Source organism: Miniopterus natalensis, chromosome 3 (assembly GCF_054644295.1).
Source record: "Miniopterus natalensis isolate mMinNat1 chromosome 3, mMinNat1.hap1, whole genome shotgun sequence".
Lineage (NCBI taxonomy): Eukaryota > Metazoa > Chordata > Mammalia > Chiroptera > Miniopteridae > Miniopterus > Miniopterus natalensis.
In genome coordinates, this window is record NC_142083.1 from 20922967 (window position 1) to 20935420 (window position 12454).

At 37.7% G+C, this 12454-nt stretch overlaps 1 protein-coding gene across 1 annotated transcript in view; it reads left to right on the forward strand.

Annotated features, from left to right (window-relative positions):
- The window catches only part of DNAH5 (dynein axonemal heavy chain 5), a 153791-nt gene that overhangs the window by 81789 nt on the left and 59548 nt on the right, over nucleotides 1-12454 (forward strand). The window contains exons 48-52 of the mRNA XM_016217304.2: nucleotides 3602-3724; nucleotides 3914-4127; nucleotides 5305-5528; nucleotides 7288-7486; nucleotides 9672-9844. Of these exons, the coding sequence (XP_016072790.2) occupies nucleotides 3602-3724; nucleotides 3914-4127; nucleotides 5305-5528; nucleotides 7288-7486; nucleotides 9672-9844 (933 nt within the window). The remainder of the gene's footprint in view (nucleotides 1-3601; nucleotides 3725-3913; nucleotides 4128-5304; nucleotides 5529-7287; nucleotides 7487-9671; nucleotides 9845-12454) is intronic.

Sequence of the window (12454 nt, forward strand, 5' to 3'; positions counted from 1 at the left end):
GGCAGGTTGTTTTCATCAGGGTTTCCTTTGTGTTCACCATGTGTCACTTCCATATCTTTTATTAGTAGAAGGACTGACTGTATGTCCCTCTTTGCCTGGGACAGTCCAGTTTACTTCCATTTTCTGAGATTAATAATTAACGGCATCCCCTGTCACTATCGAAAGTGTGTGCTTTAGGCAAAAATTATATATGGTTACCCTCTTCTTGGGTGGAGGGAATTCAGTTGGTCTTTTAAAAGAGATGTCTCATTTATTTCCAAAACAAATATTGTTCTAATGTATTTTTCTATTTTCTAAAGTAATTCATACATATCTTTCAAAATTTAAACAATTCAGAAAGAAGGAAAAAGTGAAAGTTTCTTAAGAGAATTTCTGAATTCTGAATTTATCCCTTCTAAAAATAATCATGAAGTGTTTTGAATGCAACAGTATTATAAATGGTTGCATAGCAATAGGTGTTTTTTCTTTTTCTTTTTAATGAGAATCATAGAGCCAGGAAGGAAATTCCACATTTTTTTTAGACTCAGAACTGTGTTTTCAAAGGAAATTTTATGCAGAAAACTAAGCTACAAAACAAGTTGCCAAGAATTGGCTTTGGTGGAATTGGAGCTGGGCTCCAGCTGGGCTCCGAAACCCCTTCCAGCCCTATCCTTGCTTCCTGAAGTTGCAGAAAATTCTTTGACTCCTCAGAACACATTAGGAGACTACTTTGCAGAGGAGAATCACAAGAGATTCTGTGAAAGTATTTTTTTAATGGTAAAGTTCTCTAAAAATGTCAGGTTTTACTGTTGATATTAATGTACTCTGGTGGAGGGAGATTAAAGTCCTGGAGTTCACACAGTGGGTTGGTGGCGGAACCTGAGTGAGAAACCAGGTTCCCAGGACTTCCACAGCGCTTTCCAGTCCACTCCACCTCTGTGCCTCCTTCCGACGGCTTTCCTGGCTGCAGAGGGGACGGCGCGGTGGAGGAGATGTGGCTGCGCTCAGGGAGGCCGCAGGGGAGGTGACTGTGCTAATTCCTCAGGAGGGAGGTGGGCTGCACCGAGAGAACAAAAGTGGGGATGGAAACAGTGTGGAGATGCACCAAGTTGTGGTTAGAAAGCAGAACTGACAGGTTGAGTGGATATTATTGGCAGAGAGGGATGGAAGAGAGAGAAGAAAGGTGACTTCCAGGTTTCTTGTCTTTATTTACATGTGCATCAAATATTTACTGATAAGGACATGGTACCAGATACCCTCCTAGACACTGGAGGTGCAGCGACGAGAAAGATGCAAGGTGCCTGACCTCCTTACATGCTAGCGGAGGAGACAGGCAGTAACTAAATAAACGAATATACCTATTTTTATTACCGGACCATGGCTTATACCACCAGAAGGATGGGAGAGGGGAACAGAGGTGAAGAAGGCCAGGCAGAACTTTACAAAAATGATCAGTAATTCTTCCTACTGATTCCTTGGGGAGGCAGAGAACTCTAGATAAAATTATGAATCACACGGTATAAGCCGTATATGACTTATAAAGAAGTTCCCATCCAGTACTGGCCGGAGGGGGCTGGGAAGGCAATTTAAGTGGCTGCGACATTAATCCCTATGAGAAAGACGAACAATCAACCTAGGGCATATCGTTGTTCAGAGAGGAGGAGATACGTTAAAAGGCAATTTTGAAATTTTAATAGGGAGGATTTGTCAGTGTTGGATGTGGAAATGTTTGAATGCGGCAATTAGGTGGTTGGGGCCTGTCTCTGAAATGGGCACCCGGGAGCGCGTGCAGGCTTTGGGGTGAATAAAAGGTATTTGTTTAGATACGTTCATTTCGTGATGCTCTGGGCCATCCAAGTGGGGAAGTCCTGTTGGAGATACCAGTCCAAGTGTATGGTTCTCCCAAACATTCCCAAATAGGCATATGGGGAGTGGAGCACACAATTACTGTGTTCCAGGCCTTCAGGAGGTCCCACCAAACTTCAGAATTCATTAGGTAACTGTTTAATGGGCAGCAATTATAAAAACAAAGAAATCCAACTTCATGTTCACAAGCTATTTAATTTTTCTCTCTACTTTGTTTCTGTCAGATTAGCTCTTTTAGGACATACATAATTTACTAGTAATTCCCTGCTATCTCAAAGAAATTAGGGTCATAACCAAGGGGAAGAAAGTGCAGGTATGTGGCTATATTCTCTCACCTAGTCTACCTATGGCTTTTAGCTCTTAAAAGGCACCCCCAAGACATAAAATCTTCATGTGTCCGTGAGTTCTCACTAATAGACACGGGAATGCCTGGAAGGCTCTAGTGCCAGAGGGAGGTGTCAGGAGATTATTAATTGCCTTATGCATTTAAATTCATTGGAAAGCAGAGCTAAATTTAGCCCAGTTCATTACTTCAAACAGTTTGCTTTTATGTCAGGGAATATAAAATTCTTTTTGCCATTGCAGTGCTGTCAGGGGAGATTTGTTTTGCAATTGAATGAGTTGTGATATAGTTATATATCTTTCTATTTAAAAACAGTGAAAAATTTCATATCTTTTGCTATTATTCATTAAAATGAGGATGGGAACTTAAAATTTGAAATTACCAAACTGTGAAGATTTCCAGGGACAGGTACATAGATTTTTGCTTATATCTTGGCCTTATTGTGTGGTTATATCTTAGATATTAAAGTCATTTTTTACCAGTTTGCTCATTGTGAAGTAAGAGAAAACTTTTTTGGATAGGAGGGGGATGCATTTTATGTTAGTATACCTCCACTTTCTCCTATATTTATGCATTGTCTTTACTCTGACTTAAAATCAAGGATCTGTACAGTGGCAGAAATGAAATGAGGTCTTTAAGACTGAACTTTTAGAGCATGAGAACCACAAAGCCCCTTCTGTTTTCTTTGCAGTGCTATAGCTCTGGTTACTCAGTGCACCCATTTTAAATGACTAATTAACTTTCAAACTACATTCAGCTACCATGGAAATGATAATACCATAGTCAATAATCTGGGGTCCTTCTTTCATGCCCCTCTTACCCCTTTCATCAGTTTAATTTTTACTGAAGTGTAATTGACATTTAACATATTACTTTCATCAGCTTTAATGTTCCTTTTCATATTGCTAGGAAAGTGTTTTCATAGAGTATGGTGTAGTCTCCCATGACACCTAAGCTCAGAATGTAGAAACGAGAGGGGGGATGTGAGTGAGTGTTCTCACTTGGTCTTGTGGGATGAGAGGTGATGTAGAGTGATTACATCTGCCCCAGAGCAGTGAGTCTAGATCCCGTCAGGCCACAGAAGTCAGCTGGCAGCCTCCTCAGAGGAGGGAGAGCCAGCCTCAGACTACAGCAGGCTGTGCGGCTCAGAGCGCAGACCTAAGAAGCTTCTTGGATAGTAGCCCCGTTTAATTTTGTCCCTCATTATAAGGGCTGGACTCTTTGAATAATGGGGGTTGGGGGTTTTAGTGTCATCAACACAGGCACAATAAGACAAAAGTAAATCTGTAGAAATGGACTGAAGGGTCCCATCTCATTGTAAATTAATATTGGTTGGAATGTTATTTACTTCTAATTGACCATGTTTTAGGGGATATTTTCACAGACATTTCTGTTGGTTTTCTTGCTTAACAGAGGACAATAGAGAGTTATGTGGATAAACGCATGGGTACGACATATGGCCCTCCTGCAGGAAAGAAGATGACTGTTTTTATCGATGATGTGAACATGCCAGTAATCAATGAATGGGGAGACCAGGTATATTGATCCCATTGTGCACTTTCTTTAATTCAACATTGATGTATTCTTTGATGAATAAATCTTTTTTAAATTTCCCAACATATAATTCCTGAATTCCCATCAAATGCATTAATTTGAAGGACACGAGAAGTTATGTTCCAGGATATAATGGAGTGACGTTTTAATTCTGAAAGTTGTCTTTCTTAGGTTACTAATGAGATAGTGCGACAGCTGATGGAACAGAATGGTTTTTATAACCTAGAGAAGCCTGGGGAGTTTACTAGCATTGTGGACATTCAGCTTTTGGCAGCCATGATCCATCCTGGGGGCGGACGCAATGATATACCCCAAAGACTCAAGAGGCAGTTCTCTATATTTAACTGCACGTTGCCCTCCGATGCTTCCGTGGACAAGATCTTTGGTAAGATGCATGTCGATGGGGCTGGGGGGGGAAGAACACTTCCTTGTTTTCCAGTGAGAAAATATATATCCAGAGTCAACACAGAAGGAGCACTGGGTGGCTCCTTAATCTGTGGCCCTTATCACTCTCAAGTAGTGTATTTTTTTTTTAATATAAGGACTTATGTAGTAAGTTCATTTCCTCATGGACACACACATTTAAAATCTGTATTGCTATAATATCATGCCAAAAGTTTATATAGCTGATACTTCAACCAGCCCATATAATGATTCTGGCCAAAAAAATAATTTTGCACAGAAATAATTTTGCACTGAGATTAGTCATAGTCTGATCCTCAGAGTAATTTAGAGAGTAACAAATTATTGATTGATTAAATGTGTAGTATTTCAGGTATAATTTTGTTGAAGAAACTCTAGCCCAGTAGGTAACCATAATTATTGAACTGAGTAATAAAAATGATTTATAACTGATTTTGGAATTACTCTTTGCAGAGAAAGAGTGTAAGTTATGTCATTTGTGATAGGTAATAATTTAGCATTTCTGAATCTGATACTGAGAAAAACTCATTAGGATTACCCTAATTAATTTCTGGCAGACCAAAATGTCATCTTAGCACCCTGGGCAGTGCCTGCCTTCAGTCACAGCAGTGGGCAAAGGTTTGGAAACCAAATGACATGTGAATTATCTAAACTTGGGAAAAGTAAAATTGACCAGGAAGTATGACGGCTACTTTTAATTATCTTTTTTTGGAAGGGGGGCGGGGCTTGGAAAATTTTACATACGAAGTAAATTAAAATATTTTATAATGCATGTAAATGCAACAAAAGAATGGGAAAATCTTAATACATTCATGAAATCTCCCTTTTTCTTATCTCTTTTATAAGACAACTTTATATATTTATCAGTTACCTGTTTAATAATATTGAATTAGTTCAGCTAGAATTGCAATATTATTTCTTAATCAACTTTTCAGTATTTGAGTGCTAACTTACTTGAACTTATATATATATTTTAGGTTTTAAAAAACAAGAGAACATACTATAAATTTCCTTAATATGTGGTTGTATATTAAAATGTGTAATTATATTTGTGTAAACTCTGCATTATAATGTTTTTCATCTTAATTTAGTTGATTCGAACTGTTTGTCAAAATGTTATGCCTTTTTCCCCCTTTCAGGTGTGATTGGGATAGGCTACTACTGTATCCAAAGGGGTTTTTCAGAAGAAGTGAGAGATTCAGTGACAAAATTGGTTCCCCTGACGCGCCGGCTATGGCAGATGACTAAAATTAAAATGCTCCCTACCCCTGCAAAATTCCATTATGTATTTAATCTTCGAGATCTTTCTAGGATCTGGCAGGGAATGCTGAACACTACCTCAGAGGTTATCAAGGAACCAGATGTAAGTCATACATAAGAAAGAAAAATAATATTGTTATTCACTGTACACCCTACATTTCTTAGTAATGTCATCTTTAGTGGAATTATGAAAATATTTTTAGGTGCTTTATCACAGATATTTTTTTCTTTGCTGCTTTTCAATTAACATAAATAAAGAAAATGTACGTCAGAAAATTTCACTTAAAAATTCTAATTAAATTAGATTTAAGGAAATGGTTATACATAGCTATTTTCTGTTAATAGAGTAAAAGAAACAATTGATTTTATTTTCTCATCATAAGGTATTTTTCTTCTACTAAATAATGGAACAGATCACTACTGATTTTATGATATAATAGTCTTCATATTTTAAATGTGACATTTTAACTTACATAGTAATTATCTTTACAGATACTCAAAATTGAAAAAAGAAACCATTTTGTTATTCATTCGTGATCTTTCCTTCCCATATGACTAAATGCACTGAAAGAATCAGGTTTTGGTAAAATTGAAAAGAGGCAGAAGAGAAGAAAGTTCATTTGACAGAAAAATGAGCTGTTGTGCATACACTTGAATATAATAGTTCCCAGCATTATAGAGCTCCCTTCAAACAAGGAACCAAAGTGTGGTCTGTGCTCAGGCTAAGGCGACCCTGGCCTCTCTTTCAGGCTTTTATGGAACCAAAGAGGTAGTTAAGCAAATGGGTTTTATGGGACTTCACATCAAGAGGCAGAGACAGTTGAGATATCAACTAAGCTGTCATTAGGCTCCTGTGTTGACCTTTTAAAGAAACAGCATTGCTCACAAAGTAGGTATCTGCACTGGGTGACTCCAAGACAAGGCATTTGGGCAAAAACTCACTCTCTGTATTACAGAGAAGCGTGAGTCATTTTAACAGCAATGAGCATTTTGACTTGATTTTTGCTCAGAGTTATTGACAAAATAATGGCCTGGTGGAATACAGGTCTCCAATATTACTTTTTGAGTAGCCATTTTTGGGAATTTATTTCAAATCAGCATAAATAGTTTTAACAGTTGGTTTTATCACGAACTTTTGTTTTAACTGAGTCATTGAATATATTTTACGATACTTCTTTTATATTCTGGCAACTAAATAGAATTTTATCATTAGAAGTATAATGGCTTAAAAACCCTTCTAACTTGCAAAATGTTACCAAGTTAAGAAATTTCCACTAGTCTTTCATATCAATGAGCTTAGACAAACATTTGTTATGCTTGTTATAGGAACAGGTGTATTGAGCAATTAATTTCCTCAACTTCTGGTTAACTTTTGGCCCTGGATTACCTGGACTAGGTGATTGCCTTCTCCAGATGATGTATATCTCTCTCCACAAATTACCTTCACACTGTGTTACATTAATATACCTTTGTAATATCTCAGTTGTGTGAGAGTTTTATATTATTATTGCATTTTATATTATGCTCTGGCCACATGAATGTAGGTGTCTTATCAAAACACTAATTTATCATAAAGGTGAGACTTTTACATAGAATATTAGTTTTTTTGTCGATCAGAATGGTTTTAGTATTTTGTCTAGAGAAGTTCTGATTTTATTTTAAAGACTGAAAATGAATAGACCCGACTTTCTGTTTAATATTCTTGAGTGAGATGAATTTGACATGAAGTTAAGTATATCTTAACCCTAACTTTTTAAAATGTAGCATCTGAAATCAGGAAGGATGGTACTGTGCATTACTGTGACCTTGAGTTCCCAACTCTGGCATAATGACAGTAACCCACTTGAATGTGCTTTCTGCAGGAACTGTTAAGGCTGTGGAAGCATGAGTGTAAACGCGTGATAGCTGATCGCTTCACGGTGTCCGATGATGTGACCTGGTTTGATAAGGCTTTAGTAAGTTTGGTGGAAGAGGAGTTTGGTGAAGAGAAAAAACTCTTGGTGGATTGTGGAATTGACACTTATTTTGTGGATTTCTTGAGGGATGCACCTGAAGTGACAGGTAAACTATTTTTTTAAATTTATCTTTAATGTTGAAAGTATTACACAGATGTCCTCCTCCCCCTCCCCCCCATTGACAGGTAAACTATTGAAGCAGAGTTTGAAATTCCCCAAAGGGATATCTGAAGATGAAAGGTTCTGTTTAGGGATGCTGAATGGTTGTCTAGCAAACTTTACTGAAACAAGGCCGGGACATCCTAGGCGCGCAGTAAATATAGAATGAATAAACAAATGCATGCTCGTGGAGCTCAGAGTTTAACTACTTCTCATGCATGTGAGTCTTGGGTATTAAGGTAAAGTTGGGAGGCAGGCTAGGGCTGAAGAAAGCGCCAGGGGACTTAACAGCTGTCGCACACAGGTGGATGTGAAGAAGGGACCTATCACATTAGCTGGGCAAGCCTCTGAACTTTCTCGAACCTCGTTTTCATTTATAAGAATGAAAAGATGAACATACGCATCATGGGGCACTGTGAGAAATAAGTGAAATGCTACCTGCAGAATGGCCCGCGCCACCTGTGGCTCACAGTCACTGTCGAATGAAAGGCAGCAAAAATGACAGTTATTATTATTTGGGTCATCCCGAGTGTTCAAAGTAAAAAGAAAAACCTCAGCCTGTCTGAGAGGGCCATTGAATATAATTGGAAAGAGATGGGTGATGTGGAGGCAGGCTTTTGTGGTTACAGTTCCACGGCAAATTGAGATATACATTACGTTTTTTATGAAAAGCAGTGCCCCAATTATTTTTTTCCCTTAGAAATAACTGAGCTTGAGTAGAACTTTTTTTTCTTTTATTGAGTGACCTCTTCTTTACTGAGGATGAATTTTAAGTTAATTTCCACATTGAAAAAGGCATGTTTAAACACATGCTATTTATATCTTTTAAATGATTGGTAATGACCAGGCAGCCCCTTTCTAGATTTAATAAGGATGTATGTGATCTATCCAGTTTCTGATTGGAAATTGTGAAAGGAGGTTTATTGCTGGCTGTGCATTTGGAAGGGTCCTTCCACAGAAAGAAGCTGACACATTTTATTTTAAACCAGGTCACACAAATACAAATATGCTGTAAAGGTAAGAGCATTTGCCAGATAATTAGAATTTATGTATTTTATTTCCTCTGATTCAAAAAGATAAATATTTAGATTATGATTTTCAAGGAGCAAAGCACAAATGCATTTTAGGGGGGTGGCATCTGGAGGCAAGCACTTATTTTTTGTGACTTCAAAGCACTTTGTTTCTCAGGGCTTGAGTTGAACATTTATGAGACAGTGACATGACTTGAAATTCACTTAGTGAGAGCTTTGCAAATAGGCCATGCTAATGATTATGTTAAGTCAATTTTCTTGCTTTGTCATAAAAAGTTAATATACAATTATATTAAGACAGGGTCAATTGAAAATAATTATGTAGTATTAGATTTGGAAGATCCACTCACTTTTTTAGTACCCATTGAATTTCTAAGTTGCTATTAGTATATTTAACAAATGTGTCACTTTTTTTTTCCTGTTACTGTTAACTGATAGTGAATTTATATGTGCTCAGTTCAGCTTTTTCTTTGGTATTATGCTTTATAGTCAAAGTTTGAAAAGTATTAAGCCAGTAATACTTTTCTAATTAAAAAAATATATATATTTCCCAGTGAAATAATTCAATATGTTTATTCATTTAGGAAATCATCATTCCTTTTCTCTGAACCTGCTACCTCCATTCCCCAAAATTCACTTCTATCCTCACCACTAATCTGAAGTTTCTGAATTATAAAAATTGCCTGGGCAGATGCAATGACCTTTTTATGCTTATTAAAAAATCATTTAACTCTTGACCTCTGTTGCTGATTTCGGCACTAAATTCCTACTTTTTTGATCTTTGTTTTGACCATTAGGTGAATGTATCTGGGAGGATCCTTGAAATGACAATGTTCGATTATGGATACAAGTTAAATTCAGTATTTATAACATTATTTGAAACTGGCCCATTATGGACAGGAAAGAAATATGACTGCATGTGATCATCAAAATTCTAATGCTTTTAGATATTGCTTGCTTTCTTTTATAAAAAGACATACTGTGACATCTGGATGAAAAATCAGTGTTATTTTGTGTTAACTCGTGGCGCCATGAGTGTGCTACTTTACACTGAAGGAAGTAGTTGAAGACACATGATCGATTCTTCTTCCTCAATCGCAGGGGAAACACCTGAGGAGGCTGATGCTGAGGTGCCCAAAGTTTATGAGCCAGTTGAGTCTTTCGATCACCTGAAGGAGCGTTTGAATGTGTTCCTGCAGCTCTATAATGAGAGCGTCCGTGGCGCTGGCATGGATTTGGTGTTCTTTGAGGATGCGATGGTCCACTTAGTCAAGGTCAGTGGCCACGCCCATTAGCCCCTCCCCAAAGTGACTGACTCTGGGCTTCACACCAGAAAGTTTCCCTCCTCTCCCATTTCCATCACCTAGGAGAATATTCAGCTTAAAAATAAACTCAGTGCTATATTCCAAGTTAATTTCTCAGCTGAATGCAACATGTCACACATACAGGCTTAAAATCAGAGCATGTGTACTTCAAATGTGTGATATGATAATTTTATTCAGTGTTGCTGCTATACAGCTTCCAGCTCAATATTTTCACTACATAGAATCAATGTGGTTGACATCTGAGTTCACAGCACAGGCAAAAATTCTGCTTATTTTTTGCATTGTGCGAAGGATAAGTATAAAAAGTAGTGCAAAACCTTTGAAGACATTATGTGAAGTGAAATAATAATAAGCCAGTCACAAAAAGACAACCACTGAATGATTCCACTTATATGGGATATCTGGGGTAGTCAACTTCGTATGGACAAAAAGTAGAATAGTGGTTCCCAGGGGCTTGGGGGGAGGGAGAATGGGGAGTGTTTGATGGTATATTTTTGCAAGATGAAAATGGTTTTGGAGATGGATGGTGGTGGTGGTTGCACAACATTGTGAGTGCACTTAAAGCCATTAAACTATACCCTTAAAAGTGGTTCATATAACGAGTTTTATGTTAGATGTATTTCACCACAATTAGGAATAATAATTTAAAAATAGGGCATAAACAATTGACTTTGAGTTGGATGAAAATTCTGTTAGAATGAAATCCACCAAGAAAATAGTTTCCTTTCTACTTGGTCATATTAGTCATTGATGTATCTATCCATTCACAGGGCAGTTGACCCTCTAAGGTTGGAAGTAAAATATGTTATTTACTTGGTAACTTATATGACCTAATTTAGCTGTGATGAAAGATAATGCCATTTAAAATTGGCTGCTGATATTCTTGCGTTGCTTCTGTGAATTACTTCTTCAGACTATATCCTTTTAGTTAGAAAGAAGACAATTTGAGGCTCTCTTCCATTACTTAGGTTTAAGCAGGAGGTATAATCTCATAACTGCAAATTGTCACCTCTAATAATTACTGAATCTTAGAAATGGATAGGGTCATAGAGGTTATCTAGTCAACCCTCTCCCTGAAAATGGAAGAGCAGGAGGAAAGCATTTCTGTAAGGCTGGAGTAAGTCTGGGAGACAGAGAGTTTGTTCAGGGTTGGACCCTCCCCAGCATGAGTCATTTAGCTTGAAAACTCAAAATTCTCCAAAACCCGAGACATCCATACTGAATTATAAGGGCAAGTGTTTTTTCAAAGTCAAATATAAATAATTTTGAAAGTAGCTCCTAATTTAATAGTTAAGTAAGTGTTATGTATTCTAGGAAGAATAGACATTCTGTCATATTCAATAATTAAAAGAAAGAGGAAGAAGAAAAAAAGATTTTATGAATAAATAATAACAAAGGCGACTTCATGACTAAGTGTCTACTGGAGACAAAATCTAATTGGCTTGGGATTTCATAATAGCTCAAATTGAAGATGAGGTTATTTATGTTAGTCGTGTGCTTGAGGAATTCCCCTAGAGCTGTCTTTTTTCCTGTGTTTTGTAGCACAGATGATGACTGATGAGCATTTCTTCACTTTGGGCATGACATTCAAGGCCTGGGTCCCTCGGCATGGGGTCCTTGACCATGTTTTCCCTCATTCTCAGGGCCTCCAGTGTGTCTGCTCTGGAACTGGCCAAAGAATTCATGACTGGATTTTGAGCTAAAATGCTACAGTTCTCACTATATTCTAGGGTGACCCTCTCTTCTGCACTCCTGTTATCTGTAAAAACTACATCCAATGTTTGGGTCATGTGGATGTGAGTCTTGAAATATGTGACCTAGTTATAAGACATGATAGAAGCCAAGAGACAGAATTGAAGATAAAATTGCAGCAAAACAGGATGTGATATGAGACCAACCATATTTCTTAATCCTTTCCTTAATTAAAATAAAGATTTTCTTTTAAAAACAGAGGTATTCCTGCAATATCTCTTTTGCCTCCTTGGTTAACATTCAGGCCCTGGCATGTATGTTTTTTTATGATCTAGGCCCTGCCTAGCACTCTAGCTGCATGGGTCATGCTCTGGCTATTGTGTAATCCAGACAAAACAACTTCTTATGATGAACACATCCCGATTTCAGGCCACCTCACCAATACCTCATTCTCAGCAGGTACTGCATTGTGTAGAATGCTTTTTTTGTGTGTTTGTCTTTCCTACAGAGTGATAAGTTCCATGAGGGAGGGTATCCAATTTATTCACCTCAGCGTTCACTGGTTGGAGTACTGCTGAGACGGGCAGACTTGAGGTGTTTGATAAATAGGTTTGGAATTGAACCAAGTCCCCAGTATAACCCTATCTCACAGATTCTCACAACAGAGACAGGAAAATGGTTTTCATTTCCTGGGGCTCACACTAAATTGGGGGAAATAATTCAAAAGCCAAGAGTAGTCAATATGAATAGAACATAACTTATTACTGAGTCCTGAGAAAGGATGTTTAACAAAACTGTGGCTGAGTGCAGAGCCTGAGTTACTCCAGGAGGCCTCCCCAGCCACGGGGAAGTGGCTCCTTCGTAGCC